Source organism: Oryzias latipes, chromosome 16 (genome assembly GCF_002234675.1).
Source record: "Oryzias latipes chromosome 16, ASM223467v1".
In the NCBI taxonomy this organism is placed as follows: domain Eukaryota; kingdom Metazoa; phylum Chordata; class Actinopteri; order Beloniformes; family Adrianichthyidae; genus Oryzias; species Oryzias latipes.
Genome location: NC_019874.2, coordinates 27,780,071 through 27,804,184, shown reverse-complemented (window position 1 = coordinate 27,804,184; position 24,114 = coordinate 27,780,071). Strand labels below are relative to the sequence as shown.

The 24,114-nt window shown below is 39.2% G+C and overlaps 1 protein-coding gene and 1 long non-coding RNA gene across 4 annotated transcripts; one reads left to right on the top strand and one right to left on the bottom strand.

Moving 5' to 3' along the window:
- Positions 1 to 1,317: 1,317 nt before the first annotated feature.
- On the bottom strand, positions 1,318 to 20,049 carry LOC101167899 (Friend leukemia integration 1 transcription factor). Of its 3 annotated transcripts, none has more exons than XM_011485766.3 (10): positions 19,883 to 20,049; positions 12,965 to 13,170; positions 11,355 to 11,521; positions 6,744 to 6,947; positions 5,378 to 5,452; positions 4,084 to 4,155; positions 3,937 to 3,999; positions 2,867 to 2,914; positions 2,539 to 2,625; positions 1,318 to 2,281 (listed from the first exon to the last, which is right to left on the bottom strand). In XM_011485766.3, the coding sequence occupies exons 1-10, from the start codon at positions 19,898 to 19,900 to the stop codon at positions 1,761 to 1,763; spliced, it is 1,461 nt and encodes a 486-aa protein (XP_011484068.1). In that variant the 5' UTR covers positions 19,901 to 20,049; the 3' UTR covers positions 1,318 to 1,760. The 3 variants fall into 3 exon arrangements, with proteins under 3 accessions (XP_011484068.1, XP_011484069.1, XP_004078404.1); XM_011485767.2 differs by lacking the exon at positions 19,883 to 20,049 and adding an exon at positions 19,368 to 19,483; XM_004078356.4 differs by lacking the exon at positions 2,539 to 2,625.
- On the top strand, positions 19,372 to 22,700 carry LOC111948962. The gene is made up of 3 exons (XR_002874946.1): positions 19,372 to 19,483; positions 22,142 to 22,226; positions 22,503 to 22,700. It is a non-coding gene; the product is annotated as an uncharacterized LOC111948962 (long non-coding RNA).
- The last annotated feature ends 1,414 nt before the right edge of the window (positions 22,701 to 24,114 follow it).

Below are 24,114 nucleotides of genomic sequence, written 5' to 3'. Positions count from 1 at the left end.
ATTACACTTATACACATCTGCATCTTTGAGTAAACATTTTTTTTGTCAATAAAGATGAACTGCATACTATTGTGGCTGCAGTGTTTGGTTGAGATTGTTTTTAACTCTTAAATACCCACTCCAAAGAAAATTGTGTTTTTAGCATTTTCTTGAAGCAACTGTCTCATGATGACGGACAAATATAAATTAGATAAATCTTAAAATGGGATTGATGAGTGTTTCTTTATTCAAATCCTTGTGGATCAGAAGCAAAGGAAAAAAATCAGTTGGAAAAAGTTTGTAAATGTGACAGAAAAGCTAATATAGCAAACTAAAAGCTCCCAGCTCCACATTCTGAAGCATCTGTTTGTAGCCGACTACATCCATGTACATCGTGTTTCTTCGTATGAGCTGGAATCCGGATCAAACTTGTACTGCTGAATAGCTTGGACATTGGTCGCCGTTTTTGTCGCACTTGTAATGTTAGAATGGGCATTTGAGGGGCTGTAAGGTATGGATCATTTGTGTCTCATAATTCAAAATAAAAGTCAATACCCGAAATGCTTTTTCATTTTCACGATAAAGTTGCGTTTGTGGACTCAAAATAAAATGAAAAATGACGGTGGATCTGTAAACGAAAATGCAATCCCCTCTTTGCATTATTGCTTTAATTATGTGACAGAATGAGAAGTTTTGAAGTAGAAAATAATTTTGTGGATCAAAATCAAAAGCCGGAGGAAGATGGATGGATGGATTAATAATTTTACTTTTGAGTAAATTGATGCAGTTACATTTTGAAAAATGAAAAAGCATTTCTGTTAATACCTTTTAATTGTCAAATTAGATAAAGCTACACATATACTAGAGAATTTATTTTAAATAAAATGTCAAATACTATTTTCTTGATCATTTTCCTTAAGAGACAGAATGAGAGGTGTTGAGGAAGAAGAAGAAGCCGTTTGGCGGACTGAATTTTATTTTTTATTTAATTTTTGAGTCAAAGAACGCAGCTTTATTGTGAAAATGAATGACTTATTTTGATTTATGAGACACAAATGCTTCCATAGCATGGTAGCAGGAGGGAGTGGACGATGGGGAAATGTAGGCTGTCTTAATCCGCCAGAACAATCCCGCCCACAACTCAGAGGTAAATTTAAAGGAACTCCTGCTGCTCTGCAGGAACTCTTAGAAAACAAACGTGGATTTTTCGATTTTGGCTAAAAATTTCATAATTAATAGACATAGGAACGCTTTTACCATAAATCAAAAGATGATCGAAACGGGACTTCAGACACTAACACTGTTGTGTGATGTAACGAAATAACAAAAACGTCATGGTTAGGGTTACATAACGTATAAATGTTTATTGTTACATGAAAACCATTCTGTACAATTTGTTTACAAAAATTCAGCCTCGTAAATGTGATGGCATTTTTTGAAATGTGATGGCAGAAGGAATAGTTACAAATTAACATTGCTACTCTCACAGCTGTGACATTGACAGCAGGTGCTACTAATAAAATGCACATGACCAAAATCTCAAGAGAATAATCAGTGATACAGTCTGGTGTCTTCCTTGAACTCTTGGAGGACTCCAAGCCTCACACGTTATCCATTTGTAGGAAGGAATGTGCAGAAGACAATGGAATAATGCATTTGTACAAAACTGACCGTAGCGTCATATCGCCCTCTTTGCAGACAGGGTTCAGCTCAGGTGCCACCTGCGTGGAGCACACTTGGGTTCTCTCCTGTATTCTGTTCAGGTGCGACATTCGCTGTCCTCAGTAGTATGAGCTCAGGTGAGAGTGAGTAGGGTGTCTGGACATGGCTGAGCCAGGATAGATGGGGTTATTGGGTGAGTTCCAGTACGTTGAGGGAGGGCCGAAAAAGTTACCGGGGGAGACGGGCATGGAGCCGGGATGGGCGCCCATGAAGTTCATTTTGGGCTGGTGGCTGTGGTAGGGCTGGACATAAGACATCTCAGTTTGATACTTCACAATCCCACCCTCCGCTGCGCTGTTCTGGCGCGCCTGTGATATGCCTTGGAAGTCAAACTTGTAGGCGTAGCGCTTGCCATGAACCTTGGTCATGATGTTTTTGTCGTAGTAGTAGCGAAGAGCGCGACTGAGCTTGTCATAGTTCATGTTGGGCTTGCTCTTTCGCTCTCCCCAGCGTTTGGCCACCTCGTCCGGATCAGTCATCTTGAACTCCCCGTTGGTGCCCTCCCAGGTTATGAAGCTGGCGTTGTTGTTGTCAGAAAGAAGCTCCAGCAGGAATTGCCACAGCTGAATCTGCCCCGATCCTGGAAGATGATGTTAGGAATTAACTGATCAGGTGTTGACTGACATCAACGGTAAAAAGAAAAGTTACAGAACTTCTTTCATCTTTTGTATAAAACTAAAGCCACTCAAACTAATTGGACATTTTATTTGTAATGATGAGGCCTTTATGGCTTTAAAACACAAACTAATCTTCTAGGTCAGATACTTTGTTTTCTGTCAAATGTGACCTTTTCACTGTGGCTTGGAGAAGGAGACAGAGTTTGGGGCAGAAACCTACCCACAGGCCTGTGAGCCCCGGGGTCGGGGAGCTTGAAAGGGCTTTGTTTGCCTGTTCGGCTCTTGGAGGAGCTGAGAGCTTGGCTTTCTGTGAGGAAACAGCAGGGCAAACAGTCACTTTGGTGCAAGGGAAGCCAGATTTCATGTCAGCTTGAGCGTGATGCAACTCTGCTGACACAACAAATGCTACTGGATGTTTTAGTCCACTTTGAAGAGTTGGTGCTCGCTTTGCCTGCCCTTTGCTTAGTTTTCTGTCACTGAGCCAAAGCAGACAGTGTAAAGGCCTCATTTGGAACTTTGACTGTTTCCATTGAAGTTGAAATTCTTACCTGGATTGGCCAGCCGGCTGCTGATGGGCCCTAATGTCTGATACGGGTCTGTTGAGAAGAAAAAGCAAGACATTTCCACTCATTGAGTTTCTAGTCTTATTGCTTTCAAGCTTTTTTTATCGTTTGTAAATATTAGATTTTTTTAAAGGAATTATTTGGTACCCAGAATTTCCCACTGACTAAAAATCAACATAAAGTGATTTGTTGTAAATGTTATATCACTTTTGATGATGGTGTGGCAGGAAAACACAGAAATGAAAAGGTTTGTCATAGCATTTTGCGACCTAAACCTCGAATTTAGGCAAACTAAGATACAGGTTTTTTAAAGAAACTTTCCAAAAAATTGCAAAAATGGAAACGGAACATATACAAACTTGCTGTGACATCAGATTCTGGCTCTAGATACTGCCAATGTGATTATTTATTCAGAAAGCCTTTTTCATATCAAAAGAATTGTTTGATTTGTGAGTCAAAAGTTAAAAAGAAATTGTTTCTCTCTGACACAGTCTGACGGGTTGTCTGTAGCATTAATAAACAGATCTGCGCACTAAGAACTTGCAGTTCTTTGTTGTTATGCCTGCACAATAAATCAAAACTCTGCTGTTATCGTGATATCAAGCTGTGCTATATGAATATCGTAAAAGACGTCGAAAATTGCGATAAATGGTCACCTTAAATGTGCTAAAACAATCTAATGGCAGCTTGAAGTATTTAATGAATCAAATAAATCCCTTTGCATTTGACCAATCAGATGGACACTTCACTTTGTAGATCAATCGGATGGAGCCCTTTGATGTTATATGCTCGCCTCCTATCTAGGCGAGGATCATTTGGAGTATAATTTAAGGTATGTTGACTCTTATTTGGGTTAAACTGGTGCAGGGAAAAGGAAATGATGTATTTAGTTGTTTTGCTATTTGTTCATGTATTGCAAGTTATGTCTCCATCGCAAAATTTACCACTAATATCGCAAGTTTTTCTCATATCGTGCAGCCCTGTTTCATGTTGTACTTTGTTTGCTTTAAATTGACTTAAATTTGTTTGAACATGTGGAAAGGTGAACCTCGTACCTGGCACGATTCTTGGTGCAGGCTCTGTAACTCTGGTGTTGTGTTGGTGCTCCATTGAAGAACCTGGAATTCAGTCAATAACAGTGTGGATGTGTTTGTAAGCAGTAAAATGAAATCCATGGTGTTTTTTGTGGTTGTTGTTTGTACCTTTGGGAACTGGAGGAGTCATGCTGTTGGTTGGCCAGCTGTTCCTGCGACTGATTTCATCGAAGCCACTCTCTGCAAAAAAAAAGTAAAAAAACAACACAATGAGACAAGTCGGTGATGAGCACAAAGCCTCTTTGAAGTGGACAGCGACAGGGATCAGCTATCATAGGAAGGAAGTAAACGGAGACGAACACTGGACTTGTAGGGCTGGGGGTGACCCACAGGGTTTCTTGGGTGAGCATTGTTTGGTTCAGGCAGCAGAATTGTAAACTGTGTCCCCAGAGAAAGACCCGTGCCCCCCGCTTCCTTTGTCGGTCCAGCTGTTTCCTGTCTGAAACTGGCTGTTGAGTTTGGGACTCATCTCAGTTTTGTCAACAGAGGTTGGTTTTGAGCGTTTTTGGTCTTTCGAAACCATGAAATGTGATTCTGAAATGTGTTACTGTTGTAACCTTAAATCAACCAAGTAGCTTTTCAGTGACACTGAACTTTTGGTGCTTGTGCAGCAAACCTGGGATCAGCATGCCAACCCTAATGCCATTTATTCCAAGTTTGACAGTTGTTTTATTTGTAAGATAAGTATTTTTTTTTCTTTGTCAACATTGGGGCAACTTTAGGGTTTAGGCATTTTCAGTGAAATTGCGAGAAATTTCCAGGACATGTTGAACTGTGACGTTACAGGCAAGTTCCCATCTGTTGTGGCGGCTAAACGCTTCACGAGTTTGTGTTTCTCTTTACATTTTTGCGTGTGAAATCCTAACCTGACGAGCAACCACAACTGTTAGATCAATGTAACGCAGGAAAAAAACGGCTTTTCCTTCTGAATCGCAGAGCAGAAGGATCTTTGAGGCTCAGACAAAGCTGCCGACTAAAATGACTTTTTCATACATTTGGGGTAACTGTTGTGATGTTTATCGGTATGGCTTGCAAACAGACAGAACGGCAAAAAACTATTTTTAAGACTTGAACCACACATTTGTTGTGTAATTTCTTTAGCTTCCATGTTGCTGTTTTGGCAGCAGATTAGCAGGTAGATTAATTCACCCCAGGCTAAAACTATAATCTTTACTGGAAACTACAATTTAATAGTCAAAAATAGAAATTTTTTTATTTAAACCACTTTGTATTTTAGGTTTTAAAAAAAAGCTACACCCAAAAGAGCTCCAGCTTTGTTGTTGCAGCTGAGAGAAAACTCTAGTGTTACATCAGTCAAGTCACCTTTCTTTAATTTTTAACAAGAAGCAGATTTTTTTTGTGTTTTTTATGAACTGTTTTAGGTGTTTGGAGGGAGTCTCACCTGCTTTCACCTGTAGTCTGGGTTGTGGGGGGGGCGTGTTGGTCGGAGTCGTGGAGTATGAGAAGGTGGGGCTACCTGCAGCAAAATAGAGGAAGGAAAATCCTTAGCTGGAATTAAATTGCATGAACAAAATGGGCTTTTCTGTCTCTATAATCTTTTTTAGGGGAAAACTAATTTTAAAAATCAACCAACTTAAAATGTCATAAAGTGATTATTGATCATTACTCTTTAATGTGTAACACAACCAAACATATGATTGTAGATGACTTTTAATCATAAGTAAAACAAACTAAAAGATCCATGTTTTTGGTGTTGGAAAAACACATGAATGGTTTTGAAATAAATCAGAAATAAAGTAGAAAACTTAATTTAATCTACAGAATCTAAGACCCATCTGTGAGTGTCAGTCTTTCTTCTGCACAGCAGGGATTCGGTTCTGTGAAAATTCTGGGTTCTAGCTCGTACTTTTAGGTCCAATAACATTTCAGTCAGGATGAGGTCAGAACTTTGATTCAGTTTCAGATTTTCCATCTGAATCTAAAAATATTCTGGTAGAATTTGTCTGATGACAGCAAAAGAAAAAGACCAAATGCTGCTGGTTTGTTTTCTTTGAGATGCAGTCATTATAAAAGGATGATTAAAAAATAATCCAGAGGGATCCTGTTTTATTTTAATCTAATTCAATATTTAGTTAGGTTTTTAAAGGTTCTATACAATGCAAAATCAATGTTTTGAGCTTTTAAGTGTATTAGAATATTCAATCCTCACAAAAAGAAACCCCAAAGCGTTATTTTGATCCGTTCACGCATTTCTGAGTATTCCTGTAAAAACCTGCGCTCTAAGGACCAACCATATCTACAAAAACGTATCTACGTGACATTGTGACATAGATTAGTGAGGAACAGCCCCTTCCAAGAATAATCTGTGCTGCCAGCTCTGCCCCCAGGCTAACACACGCACCCACTTTCTCTGCTAAGCTTGCAGTCTTTGGCAAAAAGTCTTTCCTCTGTTATGCACAATATGCACATCCATCTTTGCAAAAGTTCAGATGTTTGTTTGTTTTTGTGGGTGAGAAGCAGACACGCTGCAAAGGGCAGCACCCGCACAGAGCGAAACCGCTGCCTAAGAGATCGAGTCGTTTCACTTCCGGGTACGAAAAGTACCCGCGAAAATTACTCATTTCCATTTAAAAAACATCATTCTTTTCTGTGACAAAGGTAATCTATCATCATAAACTTTTATATTGTTAACTATATAACGCTTTAAAATAGCATGGTATAGGCGCTTTAGGAAAGTTGGCCTTAAAAGTCTGCAGGGATGAAGAGGCGAGGCAAAAAAAACTCTCTCAGGACACAAAAGGCCTTACTCTGCCGGAGGTAATTGAGGTGTGAAAGCAGGATGTCTGCGTTGTAGGCGGACGTGAGCCTCATCATGTCGTCCTTGGTCATCTTGCACAGAGCTTTGCCATCCACAGCTTGGAAGAGCATGACGTCCACCTCTTCCAGGACATATTCTTTGATGGCCCAGTCCAGCCACTGCCGCACATGGAACTGGGTCCACACCTCAGGATCTGCAATCACAGGAGAAAGGGGGGGGGGAAAAACTGTCATCACATTATCTTTAAAGTCCCCTCTCCAATCATCTTTTGATCCATTGTAAAAGTGTAAAAGCAGCTCACTACTCCCCCAGAGGATTGGCTATTTGTGGAGAAGTTTCACACACCTAATTGTGTGAGAACTAGTGGGACTTTAACTTTAAGTGCAGGGAGTTTGTGGCCTGTCGTTTGTGCAACAGACTTTTTCAAACGCCATTTTTGTATACTCATGATTCACCACAATTTGAATGGATTACTCAGAAACAGTTTAAAATCCAGATTTTCTTGGAAACACAAAAAAACACCATTTTCATTGGAGTGGTTTCTGAAAGTGTTTTTTTTATTTTGTTTCCTGTTTTTTAAACGTCTGTCAAATTTTGTTTATACTTATCTGCAAATCATTTGAATCTAAATTTTTAAATACAGGTGCATTTTTTACACAGATCGGTTGTTTTCAGTCACGAGACTGAATAAGTAAAAAGCAAGACATGCAGCTTTAAATGTCTTTTTTTTTTAGCATTTTTGTCCTAATGTAGTGAGTATGCAAACGTAATCCTATTCCAAAGATGGGTTGGGTTTAAAGGAAGGATAGTCATATAGAGAAACCAAGAGGGGAATGACAGGAAATAAAATAAATCAGACAGGAAACGAGGACATTTGAGATCTTGATGCTGATTGTAAATTAGTAGTTTTAGTAAAACCACTCACTTAAATCAAGAAGCATTTGTACCACATCAAGGTGGCTTTTTGAACTTTTAAGGCCATTTGATAAAAGATATGCTCTTATGACACTGGAAATAGCTTCTTAGAAAATTTCATTTCGTTTAATATAAATGTTTATTTTCATTTTAGATTTTAAATGGTCCAATCATGTAAAAAGCATTTAAGGAAGCACATTAACATGGAACTAAAGTGGACCAAAGCTTCTCTATCACGTCGCTGTGACAGAGTTTTTCTTTTCAAACCAGAGAATAAGGCTCCTGCTGAACGTGGATCGATGGCACCTGAATCCCCTTTTTGTTTGTTTTTTTCTAAATAATTATGAAGCCAAAAGTACAAAGTCCTGTTATTGTTCTCTTAAGATTGCATAACCTCATTTTAGCAGCCAGTTCAACAAATTTCTCATACTCAAATAAAATGAAACCAAAAGATTTTTTGTTTTACCAGACTTTGTTGGATCTAAAAGAGCTCAACAAATAGTCATTTTTATGCAAGTACATTAATGACAAAATCATTAAATAAACTAAATGTTGAATTTTCCTTTATGGAACAGATCAAAGATGAAGAAAATTTTTTACTTCGCCACGGCTTCCAGCATTTTGCTTTGGAATTCCTTTCAGAAAGCATTAATCTTAGGAATCCAGGCTTTTCCTGGAGTAAACAATGAGGGGGTGCTGTGAACGTCATGTCGGGCGCTGGAGACCACACCCTCAAGCACTGATTGTTCCAAGTCAGCCCTGGATGTTCTGATCCAATTCCCGCACACTTTAGTCCAAGCACTGACTCAATTCAAATGGGATTTTTTTTTTTCTTGTGCATTAACATCATCGTCTGCCTAAAATCTACAACTACTCGTCTACTGACCCTCTAAGGACAGACCAGCGTGAGAACAGAGTGCATGCAGGAAATTAGGCTAGTTTGTTTTTATTTCAAATATAATGGATAATAAATTCTTTTAATACCTCTAAGCTGAGATCAGCGGAAACAAACCGACATCTCCAACTCGACTTCTAATGCCTCTGTTATCTTACTTTGCTGAAAGTCTTCTGTGGTTTTCAGCAAAAACACCGCTGTGTTGTGAACATGAAACTCAACCCACGTCAATGCTGGACATGCAGATTTTTTACAAATAGGCCAAGATGTGAAGTTATCACATTTATTTTCAGATATTGAGATGTTTCTTCTGCAGGGCTGCATAATACTTAAGAAGATGGTCAAAGTTATATTTGAAGATATTTAGGACACAGCAGAACTTTATGTTAAAAGTTTTCCTTTTGTTTCAAAATGGTAACTTCCATTAAGTCTTTATTAGCTGTAACATTATTCTGTGGCTGTAGATATGGGTTTGTGTTTTGTCAAAATAAAATCTTCCCTTTTATTTTCCTTGGCAACTAGAGTTATCTCTGTGCGCGTGCACACAGTCAGCTTGATAATGATGGACGGACTCTAACTTGATGCAAGGTTGTCAGTAAAGGAAAGTTTGCAGTTCTGATTGTGTAATGTGAGAATTGGAAGGTTGACACCCTATTACATGATTTTAAAGGTTTTAAAGTTCCATTCTGATTATCTTTTGTGGTATTTCCAAAGAGTTCCAAGTGGTCTAACAAATATGACTAAGCCATTTTCAGCCCAAAAACCTGTGTAGTTTTCTGAGACAGTTTCTGCAGAGTGGAAGTGGTTCATCAGAAATTTGTCTCTGAGATGTGGGCCGGATTGTTGCCATGGAGTCAGACTGCTTTCATTTCCCATCATCCTTTTGTTAACCAACTCTCCTGCTGTCTAGCAAACCACTGACCCCTTTCCCCTCCCCGTTCCTGAGAGCTCTCCGTTTACACTCTCTCCCACTAGTTGACAGCCCCTCAGACCCCCCAACCTAACGTTAGAGGCGCAACAAAAATGGCGAGATCTATCCACCCGTACAGTTTTGAGTAGCTCAGATGAGGAAAACAACTTGCATGGATCTAGTCGCCTACTAGTGGTTGCATCAGAATGGAGCGGAGCAGGGAGCTTGTGGCCCATCCAGCATATTTTTTACATCACAAATAAGCTCTTTTTTTTCCTGTCTGCTTCTGATTGGCAACAATTTGAATTAAGAAATACTCCAATGCACTTTTGAGCTGAATTCTCTGTAAATATGTTCTCCATCATCAAAAAACACTAGCAATACCATTTTAATTGGGGTGGGTCTTTAATGACCTAAAAGGTTAATTCCTGGACTGATCTCATACCTTTCAGGTGCTGACACGATGGCGTGTGCAGAGATTTCTGGGAAGTTAAAAATCTAATGACTCCAATCAACAGTTAACGTTTTGTAAAGACTTCCTGATTCCTGATCATTTCATTGAGTCCCTTTCAAAATAAAAACACACCTGCGTGTGTTAGCAATATGGAGAGTATAGTTGAGTTCTATTGATAGCGCAGCCACTGATTAGCAGGAAAGTCAATACAGACCAGCAGTATTTGGTCTTTTTCTTTTGCTGTCATCAGACAAATTCTGCCAGAATATTTTTAGACTGAAGCTGAAAGTGGATACAATGTCTGGTCGACACAGAAATGAGAGCCTCTGATTGACTTGTCAGCTGTTTAATCGGCCAAATAGCTTATGACCCATTCAGGCTAGCTATTGTCGGACCCTACAGAGCTGCATGAGCACTCAACCTCTCCATCAAATGACTGATGCTAAACCTGTGGATGTTCATCTTGGATGCAGCCATGAGATCATGAAGAAAACATTTGCAAAATTTATGTCACAAGGCTTCTTTTCTTTTATGAAATCCTGTGGAACCGTGGCTTTAACATCAGAGCTTTCTCTCTTTACTGCGTGACGTTACACAATCTTGGACCTCATGGCTCAGTTGACGTTCCTCTTACACGCTTCTGTTTTTCTCATGAAACCTGTTGATCACGCAGGATCCGAAAGGATTGAATTTCACCAACTGTCACAAGAAAATCATGGTATATAACTTTATACGTCATCTCGTTTACGCTGTCCTGAAGCGTTGGTTCATCTACCGATCTCCAGGGCTTTAAATATCTGCTCCGAAGTGGGCCATAAAAATGTTGAGAATGGGAGCGAGATCACTCAGAGAAAACACAAAGCTTAAGACGCTGACAATAAACCATTTTGGAAAAAACATCAATGTGTGTCACTTAGGCTATTGCTTATTTTTGAAGCACAGAAATGACCCTCATGAGTTATGATTACTGCTTTGCAGTTGTTTAGATAATTTTAGAAAATATAAATAGCACGACTCTTCTCTCTTGTTCTTTATGAGCTTTCCTGAAAATAGATTAACATTTCAGGAAATAACTACTTTGTTTTTCTCATTAAAATATTGAAAGGGAAGTAAGAAGATCAAAAATATAAGCGTGGACATTACACATCTGCCCCATCGTGAGTCCTAAATTTGCACTTCAGAAACCACACTTTTGAAAAAGTTCCTTCAAGCCCCCTGATGTCATGCTGACACTTAAAGCCAGAAAGCTTTTGTTCTGCAGCCCGATGGTTGAATGGGGACTGCTCATCAGTTTGAGGAAGAGCGTGACACACTAAGGCCGTGCCTGCTTCACTTAGGACTGTTGCACAAGCTAGCTTGTTTGCCAACCAGCAGGAAGGAGTCTTGTGACGGTGTGTGCGTGGCAGAGGCTCGTGTGAAGGCTCACCTGCTGGAACGATAACCCTCTTCTCCTCTGTGGCGCTGCTGGGCGGGGTGGTGGTTTGGGGGCTGACGCGGGGCTCCTGGTAGGAGGACTGATACAGCATTGGCGCTTCTTCGTCACTCACATGTCGGGAGCGTTTGGTGACGCTGCAGTCCACGGGGGACTCACGGCTGGAACAGAAGCGGAGGGTCCAGTTTGCTTTGGTCAATGCAGAAGCTGAACCATTAAAACATTCTGGTTTGCCTATAAATGTTGGTTTCCACCTTCAGTCGCATCCATTGATTGTATCAGAGAACAAGTGAGTGTGACATCTCCAATATAAACTTGTTACTTCTGCCTCCAACCAAATCAATTCAGGTGCCACTTTTTGACAGTACCAACACCACAATGCTAACAGGGTGGTGACGGTAGTACCAGGCTAACATGGCGGTCGAGCCGTTACTTTCGGCTCCAAGGAAATAAAGCCCACGTCGCTACCACTGGAAAACGGGCTACACAAAATCTGTCAAACGTTTCGAGTGTTGGAGGCCAGCTGGCTCCACCTACTTTTATTGAAGCATCTGATAGGCCAGTTTATAAATTAAATAACTGGCACTACAGAAAGTATCATGGAAAAAAAAGGATTTGCACGAACATGTTAAAAAAAAGGTACCAGAGCAAGAGTGGTTATTCTAACGAATAGAATGACTGATTAATAGCGGTTTATTTCTATATAAGATTCCGGCCTTTTGGAACCAGGGGACACTTCATGTTTGGGGGTCACTCAGTTCAGTTCTCAAACAGTCAATGGTTGAATCAGAATAACTGCGTTGTCAAATAATATGAAATATACATTTTTAACTCTATCATTTTATTAGACATATGTATTTCATCCTCATATATCGTTCAGTGTGGTCTTTTTTTCCGTTTAATGATAAAAAACTTTTTTCTACACATTATGTCGGGACATGACTAGAGCCAAAAATTCTATAAATCACTATAAGACGTTGTTTTCTATCTACATTGACTTTTGTTTTGATCCGAATGAGTTAAAACTTTAATTTGGAAGAGAAGAAGATGCAGGAAAGCGTAGGGATGTTTTACATATCTGGACTAAAAGTGAATGAGAATGTGAATGAGTTCTATCAGTTTTCATTCAGAAGGGGTCTTAACAAAGGGCCAGGAGGGACATGGCCATGTTCTCAGATAAAAAGAAGCAGTTTTCTTAAGCTATAAATCACTACAAACAACTGGAGATGGAAAAAATCCTGAGCATTTCTGCACAGACTCTACAGGCCTCAGTTGGGATGAGTAAACTATCAGAATTCCCAAAGTGAGTTTGATATAAAACCAATTTTTTTACTCAATTGTTAGATTTTATTTTAAATTGATAAACAACATTCTGTTAGTCCAAATCTGCTTTAATGTCAACAGCTTATGTCCTCTTTGTTTCTGGATCGTGAAGCTTCTGGGTTCTGGTAAAGCAGTCATTGGTAATGAACAATGGATACCAACCTGGAACAATAAACAAATATTTTTAGGCTCTCGGAAAACCCAGGGAGTCGACGCGGACTGAGTCAGATTGTCCAGGAATCTTGCCCACCCACCTGCGTGACCCCCCAGCCCTGACTCACCTGGTCCCATTGACGTGTTCGCCTCTCTTCCCAGGGTTTTGTGGCGTTGACCCCGCCCATTCCGGCTCGGCTTGCTCTGGACTCTGTTTGGATGTCTGGCTGAAACCCCCAGGCGAAGTCATTTCAGTTTTCATATGCATGGCGGGGGCCGCTGTGTACGACGAATCAAACATGGGCTGGTCCTCACTCATCACAGACAGCGCTTCCTGTCCAACAAACACGCAGGCGTTAGGGGGCGCCGCGTCACAAACCCCTAAAAGTTATTTCTGGTGGACCTAAGCTGGGAGGATGTGTCCGGAGCCAAAAGCTTACAGAGCACAAAACTGCTGCTTTTTAAGTTGGTAAAGGCATAAATTACGACAAAAAAAAACAACCGTGACAATGGAGAGACAGTACTTGAACTAAAACAAACCGATGTTTGTGGGACACAAAGAGAAGCTATCATTGGGAGTCGCAGATATTTGTATTTATTGTTCTTTCCATTTTTGTCCAGAAGAACAGATGAGGCTGCTGCTCAATTTAAGTTGATGCAATTTGGAAGATAACAGGATAAAAGTTAGATTAAAAAAATAAGGAGTTGTGCACGTCTGTCAAAGGTTAGATCCAACACAATAGACTACATTTTATTTTTGTCTATCCAATTTTATCCTAAACAAGTTCTAACCAAAATGGGTGGAAAACACGAGAGGAAAACAATAGCTAGTTGCCTCGATCCTCTGACTTGTTTTTTTAAACCGACTTTACCAAAATAAACTCTTGCAAAATAATCTCTTTGCAGAAAGCAAAACAAAAAGACTTTTCGTGTTGTTGATCAAACCTGCAGCTGTGAAGATTCATGTACTGGAATTGTTAGGTTACAACACTGAAATCCAAAATAAAGCCTATTGGAATCAATTAAAAAGAAAAAGGACAGCGGGCAGTCTTTGTTCTAATTTTTTCGTGTTTCAAAATTGAAAAACTTTTTTTTTTTTGGGGAATCTTCGTTCGAATTTTAAAATAATTTAAAAATACATTTCAAAAATGAGTAATCTTTGTTCTAATGCTTTTTTGTCTTAGCAAAAAAAGCAAATAAATTTAGAAAATTGGTAATCTTCTAATTGTTTTTGTTTTAAAAGTAATAAATAAAAAATTGAATTTAAAAACTGCTTATGTTTGTTTACATTTTTTGTGATATAAAATATATGAATGTTAAAAATTGGTAATATTTATTGTATTTTTTCCATGTGTTAAATAAATAAATAATAAATACATTTTGAAACTGGTTAATCTTTACAATTTTTAATGTATGTGAAAAAAACACTTGTTTTAAATGCGTAATTAAGAAGAACAAACAGACTGGCGATATCGGGAGGAGCACATGAACTAAACGGATCATGTCTATGAAATGGACACATTTGGGCTTTTCAACTTTTAATTGAAGCTCATCTTATAGTTTTCATGAGCAGATGAGGTTAATGCCCAGCCTGTTTGGAGTTCTTTGCTTTTGTAGTACCAAAAAAAAAAAAAAACTGAGCAGAAAACACTGAAAAAATATGGAAAAATAACAAAAATTTGAGCAAAGGTTAGCCTTTTTTTTAATTGAATGCTATAAGCCTCCACACAAAACATCTAATTTGTGTTAATATATAGAAAAGAGATCCAAAAATTACAGCAAATGTATTTTTAGAGGCAGAAAAAAAAAGTTACAACAAAAAAAAAAAACGGGCGTGAATGGCAACAGTATATGTTGAACGCAGCTTCGCTCTGCTGTGATTTCAAAAGGCTTTAGGACAAATTTTGCCCTTTAAGTGACTCCTTTTGCCTTTTTGTTTCATCTTTCATTTTTAATGCAATATTAACTAAATAATATTGTGTTGATGTTAATATTAGTATGAAATTCTTGTGAAGCAAGCATGAAGTCAAGTCATGAAGACCACATCTCTGGTTCTGTGCAAATTCATCTTAAAATAAATATTCTTCCTTTACAGATTTGGGAATTAAGATATGAAGTCTAAAAAAAAAACAACTTTCGTTCTGTTGGGCAGTTTTCCTTCATGTTTGCTGGCAAGCCACCTAGTGGTTGCATGGGGAACTGGCCAGTTCATTTTCCTTTTAAAGCTGTTTCAAACAGGAAGTTGTGGGATTTCCCCTTATCTATGTGTTATAATTTGAAAATCCTCCCAGAAGCCAGTTTCTTTACAGTCAGACTCGAATCATTGGTAATAATAAATATGGATTGTTTCCTCCTTATGATGCAGTTCAGGTTGGGGATTTGCGTCTGGTTTGCACAAAATCTGTGCGATTGCTCAGGTTGAAGGGTTTTCAAGCTCAACATGCAAATGTTGCCGTTAGAAGGAAAGATTTGTGATAAACTAATGGGATCATGCTAAATTTATGTAAAATGGCTGCAGAATATTGAAACGCTGATTCCCCTTTTTTAGTTCTGACTCTGGGAATCAACAGGAGGCCGGCCCCTGAGGTCCCCAGAGTACGAGATTCATATGGCACTAACATGGCACTAACATGTCAGAGATGTACTTTGGACTGACATGCTGGTGTGCAAAACTGTTAGGTTCTTTGTGACACACATCTGTGGTGCTGCTGTCTAACGTTTTTTTTAGGGTCGCAGGTTTTCCCAGCAGAACTTGCATCTTTAGGTTTTATTGTTGTATCTGAACAGTCTGTAGTTTTTTACATTCTTGCTTGCGAGGTTCAGAATAGCATTAGCCATTTCCAGTCTCTTAACATGGTTCTTTTACATCCTCCATGTGTTAAAATGGCAACATATGATGAGGGATGGTCCCCATCCTAAATAAATACAAGCTCACACTTTTATCGTTTAAACTGAGACATTTTTAAACATTTTCTAGCCTTTACTTTAACCAGGTCGGTCAATTGAGAACCAACTTTCATTCACAAAGACAACCTGGACTTACGAAGCATGTTTTCTGCTCTAAATACCCCCAGGGTCTGTCTGCTCTTTCCCCTCTCACAGACTGTTGATCTTCTAAAAACTTCTGCCCCAAACGGAAAGTTTTTCTTTCTGATGATCCAAAACGTGGACAGCTGAAGTCACAGGAAGTTAAGAAACAACAACTCTAACGAGTGAAGTGAAAATGAAGTGCTCAGAAATGGTGCAAGGCTGTCTAATCTGAACCAACATCGGCACCTTAACCACACTTTAATTTTGTCGTTAGGATTGGTGGTTTAGAGAGGGAGGGGGTTAGCTCAAAATGGAGTCTAATTGAGATTTAACTCTGTCTTCCTGTGTTCAGCTCTGAGACCTGAAAACCACACCAAGATGGCACATTTTGCACTCGAGAGGCCAAACGCGGGCCCTGCTGTTGTGTCCGCTGTCCGCGTGCACGAGACCACGCGCGTGCATGGCACTGCACTCCAGCAGTGTTTGTTTAGAGGAGCTGAGCATTGTCTTTGGGCCTCCTGCGTCAGTGCTGTGCTTTTTCAGTGGCCTACAGGAAACCTGTCCGCCATGTGCACAGGAACCTTTTGGCACAGGCCAGGGGAGAGGAAACAGTGAAGGGGAGGGGGGCACAGTGCACGAATGTGGGTCATTTTAAAAGCTGGAAAACTGTAAAGACCTGCTTTTGAGGGGTGGATGGGTCCATTAGACATAGACGTGCAGACTTGATTGAAGTGCTGCCATCACATTGTTAGCCCTTTGTTGTTTAGCTTTGCCTGAACGTTCTCAAGAACATCCTCATGCATGGCCCAGAGTTTGGCGTTTCCTCAGCGATGCAGACTTTCGAGATGCACGCTGCTACTGCTGCTGCTCCACTGGAAGAGGCATGCACATTATGCTTTAGAGTTATCTGCACCCGGATTTTCAAACTGCTCTGTTTTATGTCTAATGAACCTTTCATTTGAACTCTGCTGCTTAATGAAGCCCCTAAAAAAGTTTTCTAAGCTCCAAATGCATAGAACAACCCTAACCCACAAGCAGAAGTTACCTTGAAAAACCTTCCTAAATGTCTCCACAGTAAAGAATCCACGAGTCAAAATCTCCTCGTCTGCAGTCTTGCAGCAGTGGTGTTTGACATTTTTGATCATGCGACAGATGAAGGTGTGTTCTTGTTGTGAGTCTTCCTCTAACAGCAGAACCTTTTCTCCTGTCAAAGTGAAACAGGTGACAGCAGCGCCTGCAGAACATGCTGCAGAGCAAACTCTATTTTTCCCAACTCATAATGATATTATCGTGGTGACTTGCAGTTGCTTGCTTTTCTGTCCTTGCCAGCGCTGCAAGAGTGAACAGCTTTATCTTCTCTTTCTCCGTCTTCTCTGCACACTGATACAAATATACCAAAATGCGGCCAGACCGCCGATGCCACAACTGACTTCCTGCTCTCTGCGTTTCAGGCCGTTGCTCAGTGACACAAAACAACTTTCAGAAAACATGACCCCAAAGACGCTGGAGTGTGCTCGCTGCTGTGGACGGCCATGTGGGCTCCACGAGCAACATGCAGAGCTGTTCTAAACCAAACTAATAGATCTGATTCAACAGCCACTCCAACAGCAGTTTCTCTGAGCTCTCACACAGAATTTATGAATACAGTGTTATGAGGCTGGGTTAAAATTAGTGCCTTTCTAATTTAGGTTTCTTAGTCTTGGTAATTTCAAGTTCTGTTTATGTTGAGGTTAAGATTGGTTCTTCCTTCCTCTTGTACATCAAGTTTAAGTTTCAGCTGTTGTTGAGTTCATCATAAGAGGATTTTGGTTCGTGGTTTTCCTTTACATCTTCTGTTTTGTTTTTTTGTTTGTTTACATTTTATAGCCTTTCTAGAATAGTTAGTGTTACCAAAATAATCACTTGGTTGCATTTTTTTTGCTCCTGTATGCAAAAATGTTTATGATTTTTAATACATCTGAAATCTTTGAACGAAAACGTTTTTTAAAATATTTCTAAAAGCAATTTATTTATACCCAAAATATTGATTTTTTATATACATTTGAAATATGTCAATGGCACAGAGTATTCTGCAACAAGAATCTGAGCTACGTTTTTTGTTGTTCCTTTCATTTCTTTTGTTTTTTCCACCCATTCTTTTAAAATTGTCCTTGTTCTGTCTGAAAACCATTTTTTAAGAGTTTAGTATAAAGTTTAGTATATGGCGGTAGCTAAAGTTGAATTTAAGAGCTAAAAGTCAAGGAGGACGGGTTTTGCTGTAGCTGGAAGCATTGTGAGGTTTTGCAACCTGCAGGAGATTTGAATTTCTGTTTTTTGAAACCAGCACATCATATTGATTATGCGAGGGCTTTAAGGCCTTCATCTTGATGTGGCCTTCATGACTTGAGGGCTAAATTTCACATTTTCTTACTTTGGTTAAATTTGTATCTTAAAATTACGCACAAACCTGTTCTTTATAACAGATTCTAAAACGATTTATATGTTATAATTTGGTCAAAGTTGGTTTTAATAAGCTCCCGCTTTAGGTTGAAGTAGATGGCGGTTGATGTGCGCACGCGTATAGGCCTGCAGAGTTGTGGAAAGTCCTCCAAGCACGCGGGTCTGAGTCAAGCACAAGAAAGGAGAAGTAAAAGTCGGATCGGGTTGATTTTTGCACAGCTGCGCGCGCTGCTGCGCCAACAGCCGCGCGCTTTTTCGCAGAGGCCCGCGCCCTGCGGCCCGCAGCGCGAGGCCTCGGTGGGTCCAATGCGCTTCGGGCGAGTCTTTGTTGCATTTTTTACTTTTTTATGCGGGAGGGGGCAGCGGAAATGAGTGCGGAAAGTCTGAGGTTTGAGACAGGAAGCCTGCTGAAGGCAGATAACAACACCTGACAAGTGCTCCCGTTTGCAGCCATAAATTACTCTTAAAATAACCTACAACACAATCTCCAGAAAGCGCCCAACAGAATAATGATGTGAATAAGAACGCGCAAAGAATGCTGCATGCAGCTGTGTTCAAACGAAGTGAAGTGATCACATATCTGAAAATAAACCTGCTACTTCTTTGTTTTAGCTCCAGTCTAATGAATGCCAATTGGCTCTTTATCAACTCCGCAAAGTGATGATTGCACATAAACATGTCTGAGACTCAAAACAAGAAATGAGGTAAATATTAGTTCCTCAAACAGCAGCAATACGTTTTAAATTTGTTTTGGTTTTACGGAAAATCTGCAAGAAGACGGGAATTCTGCACAAACGTGACGAACGTAGTTTAAAATCAATTTAAGTTCGTTTTAAATGTTGTTTTAATGTGAACACTAGTGTTTAAAACAGTTTGGAAACGCAAAAAACTCAGTGAGGCTTGTTTGAGCGAAGTTGCTTTACTTTTCCCTCCCTTTGCGCAACAAAATAAAAAAAACATTTGGGTGTTTTTACGCCGCTCAGGCCCCGGCTCTGCGAGTATTCTGTGACAGCGGCGTCGGTTTGAAGCTGCTCAGGTGGAACTGCATGAAAAATGAAATACCAGTCGAGTGGATCCTCCGGCTCCGCGCCAAACCACCGCGCCGTGCCGACAGCTGCTCGGTGCGCATCAGTCCCGCCGCTCTATCAACCCATACTCCACGAGCAAACAAAAAAAAGGTATTTAAAATGTAAAAAAAATACTCGTTCTGTGGTCATTTAAGGTTTAAACGTTTCCCTCCGGGTTTAATCTGAGAATCTGAATGAGCTATGTAAGTTTGGGCGAAAAAAGAGACGGAAAAAAGTAGCAAAAGGCCAAAAAATGCAGGAATTCCTCTTCAGCGCGCGTCGCCGGCCACCATTAAGTGTTTTTATCTGTGTGTAAAGATGTAGTGGTTAGTTGTGTTATTATAGAGCCGACATACAACCACGAACGGGAAGGAAGAGGAAATTTTGTACAAGAAGGAAAGAGTGGGGAGCTCGCATCACCGCCTTGACTCTCTCACTGAGCAGACTGATGTGGGTGGCCGCCTGTCACCTCCGCCGCCGCCGCCGCGCACAAAGCAAACCTGCACCTACCTTTATCGGACAGTCCATGGCAGCAGCAGCCGCGCGCTCTCTGGCATTTAGTCGATTTGTTCCCCAACGTGCGGCCCTCTGACCTCCCGTCAATTCATGCAGGCGCTATGGCGCAAACCATTGCACTTACAATTTTCAGCTCACGCAGACCATAACCGGATGACAAGTTTTTCACCCCCCCCCCCCTCCTCCTCCCCTCCACCCCCCACTCTCTCTCTTTCTCTCTCTCTTACACTTTTCAATTTGGGAAGTGAAGTCACTTTTTCGAAGCTGCTTTTCGTGAAACCATCGCTTCCTGCGCGCGCAGAAACGCTCCTTTGACAATCTCAAAGAATATTTTTGACAGGATTCTGAAAGAATACACATAAAAAGGCGTCTGCTGGGACTTCAGGGACACCCAAAAAAGGAAAGCATCAAAAGAGACAAAGCAGACGTTTGTGACTTCTGGAAGAACTGCTTTGCAAACGGCCCTTTTTTTACTTGCAGCTTGAAAACGAAAGCTTGCAGACCTCCCAGGATCTGGGCTGTTGTTATTGTTAAAGTTGCAACATGTGGACTGGCTGTCACGAAATATTTGATGCTGACAAATCACTTTTTTGGGCTCCACTTTGCAACAGAGAGCGCTGATTGGCTGTGCAGAAATAAAATATATAAAAAAAAAAGTTGACGCGTATCTGCAATGCCGCAAAATAACCACAAGAAAAAGAAAATGGGAAACTTCACAGCTTAGAAAGGGCGGTGTTAAAATGTCAACAGCAGGTGTCAGCAGCCCTTTGGGCCGTTTCTTATAGACTAAAACACAGAGAGCCACCACCCTTTAAAGACACTTTTTGTTTTTGCAGCCATTTGGCCGCTTATTTCACAAATGTAGTTAGAATAATTGAGTTAAAACAAAGTTATATATTTTTATGTATAACAACTTTTACTTTTTTTACGTTTGACAGCAGCACATACAATTTCCTTTCAAAATAAAATACATCCTGTGCCAAATAAGACCCCCGTGCTGCAGCAGATGCTTCAACTAAAAATATAAGTCAGACATGACATTTCTCTATAAATATGACTTTGATGCACTATCATCTTTGTTCTCCTGGCTTTTACTATCAATAATAAACGTAACAATATTGGTATGGAATACAATTTTTAAAAACGTAATGTAAAAATGTTAAAAATAATAAACCACACTGAAAGTAAATAAAACCTTTTACAATCATTTTAATCTGTTATCTGACATGTAAATATTCATAAAAGATTAAATAACTACAAAAATGTACAACTACAAACCTAAGATGTATTCAAAGCCACAGGTTGCAGACCCCTGGAATAGATTGTTGACAAATCTCAAGTTCCTAATTCAAACCTGTTATGAAATCCATTCATAGCAACAAAACAATTGTTTTCAAGTTAAGCTTTAACTTTTCATAATGTTTAAGCACACGTTGACAGCAGGAATATTTGATGAAACGTTTCATTTCCTGAAACTATCTGCCTGCTTTACAGCTGTGAAAGCTCATCTGACCTCTGATTCTACTGAAAAACACGTCTGAAATTCCCTGCAGGTAAACTCTGATGGGATTCTCAATGCAGAGTCCAGTGGATCACAGAGAGGAAGTGATGACGGCCGTGCGAATTTATAGTTTAAAAAAAGAGACAAATGTGGATCTGAAGAAAAGTATGAAAATGGTTGGAAAAGATGAAGCCATATTTGAGTATTTATTGTGAAGCTATAAAAGCTTTTGGAACCCTGGAGACACATGGTCATATTTGGCTGTATTTTTTTCATCGTGTCACTGTTTTCTTTTTGGCCGTTGTTAATTGTTGGTACCAAAAACAAACAAACAAAAAAAAAAGTGTCAGATTTAAAAGCTCCCAGGAAATTGCTCCCGGGTTCAGGTTTAATGTATAATGTCACCCCTAAATCCCCAAGACCAACATTCTTACATGGTCAGGTCCTCTCTCAAAAGGCCTATGTGAAAGCATTTTTAGCAGAAATGAAGTGTAAGACAAAGCAAGCAAAGCTGCAAGGTAGTGCACAGTTCTTAGCTGCACACCCAGTCCACAGGAAAGTGCTTGACCGAGTGGATTTCCAACAAGAATGTATGTTCATCCATGCAGGTTCTGAGTTTTGTTGTTGCAGTCACACACATGCAGTGTCAGATTTCTTTGGTTAGTAATAAAAAAAAAAAACTTAAAAAAAAAGCAGCAAAATGTGGTTTGTATCACAGATGAATAGAAGTTGTTTCCTTGTTATGTGTCCAGCAGCAACAAGGAACAATGGAACACATCCAATGGGTATCTTTAGTCTTCGCTGCTCATTTCTGCTTGAAGATGCTCATCTGTTAAGGTCAGTCATAGAAAATCAAACATAACTGAAAGGTTTAAGATGAGGCTTGGGTTAAAAATAAGACTGAAAATATCATATCAGCCGTTTTTGCTTTTTTTTTTGGGGGGGGGGGGGGGCAGATTTGTGGGTGTGGCTTTGCAGTGTCTGAATCTCATTTGATTTAGCTTCACTGCAGCAGCCGCTTTTACAGAACCAACAGGGAAACTTAACCCAAACGGCTGTTATAGTGAAATAAAAAAAACAATTTGTTTTTGGTGACATTTCTGTATCGTCCAGAAGCTGAGTGAACATTCCAACTCCTGACGGTGGTGATGAAGGCCTCCATTTACCAGCTGCTGCTCCGATGAGGCAGCGTGTGGCTGCTTCATTTCAGGGACTACATTTCAAAACAAATATTTTTACAACTTTAAAGCTGACTGTCAGTGTACCTGAATAAAAACAAAATTGAATTGTTTAAGTGAATAAATTGGGGAAAAAAATAAAAAGGAACATGTTTTCATCTGAGGAAACGTATCTGCCTCTTGATTTGTCTGTAGTCTATTTTTTTTATTTGCATGGGTTTTTGGCAACTCCATCACATCCACATTGATGTAAATTCTGTTTTTATTCACTTTTTTTGATAAGTGATAAATGAAATAAATAATAAAATAAAATAATGACATAAAATCTCAAGTTTAAACATCAGGGAGTTTCAGGATATAAAGCTAATATATATATATATATATATATATATATATATATATATATATATATATATATATATATATATATATATATATATATATTCCCATTTATGACATTTTCACTTTAAACAAATAACTCCATGTTTTTAGTTTTAACCTCAAACTCTTCTGCTCATTCTAAATGTTTAAGCCATTAAACACACTGAAAAAACTGCCCAGTGGAAATAATTAAAACATTATTCAAATGTGAAAAATTTCCTTTAAATGAGGAAATCAATCTGCTATTAGGGTTAGGACAAAATAGAATAGAATTAAACTTTATTGTCATTGCTCATGTCACAAGTACCAAGCGACACAATGCAGTTTGCATCCATCCAGAGTGCTTTAGCAATATAAATATAAAAATGTACAGTGTAGAAAATAAATTGACTAACAGTTATTGACACGAGTATAGAAAAAATGGTCACCAAGAATGAAGAAATGTTTCCTCAAACTAAGATTTCTGAAAAACAAAATTGTGATAAGAATATTTTTCTTGCAAGAGAGAAAAAAAGACAATAATTCTTTGTTAAAAGGGTCTTTTTATTTTCTAGATTCAGTTTTTGCATTTGGGGCTGCTACCCTTTAAATTTTTTTTCTGAACTTTTTTTCTTTTGTCAGATATATTATCGCTGACACGAGGCTTTGGCCAAAGTGAGGACTCAATAAAAATTCACTTTGGTCTGATCATGACTCACATTTCCATGTCTGAGTGTTCGCCTTCACATCTGTTCAAAGAGCATCTTTACCAAAGAACTGTGTTTTTTTCTTTAATAAAATCCACTTTTAAAGTTTAAAGCTTTAATTCAAGTGTGAATTTTTTTTAACCTTTGCTTTTGAAATGACAAAAAAGTAATTTTTTTTCCCTGCTTCATTCTTTAAAACTAGTATTGTCTTTGGAGCTGCAGTTTCTGAAGCCAATATAAAGAAAACATGTAACTCAATAGAAAATGTTTTTCTGATGCTTAATACAAAAATAATAAATCCCTGTTTTCATTCTGTCAGATGAGTTAAAATAAAGTTCTGTTCAAGCGACACTAATCGGATTAGGAGGAATACCTGATATGGAATCAATGATTTTGGTGAGGTGTCATCTTTATGTTCATGTAGATGACGTCAGCAGGTGATCCCTCACCTGGATCCTCCCGGTCGTGATGATCTCAGTG

Bases quoted from the DNA above. Each gene is read 5' to 3' on its own strand.
- LOC101167899 (XM_011485766.3), bottom strand. The intron at 5,453-6,743 runs GTAAGGCCTTTT...ATTTTGCTGCAG, and splicing joins CCTCAATTACCTCCGGCAGA to GTAGCCCCACCTTCTCATAC. The intron at 2,282-2,538 runs GTAGGTTTCTGC...ATCATCTTCCAG, and splicing joins CGGGGCTCACAGGCCTGTGG to GATCGGGGCAGATTCAGCTG.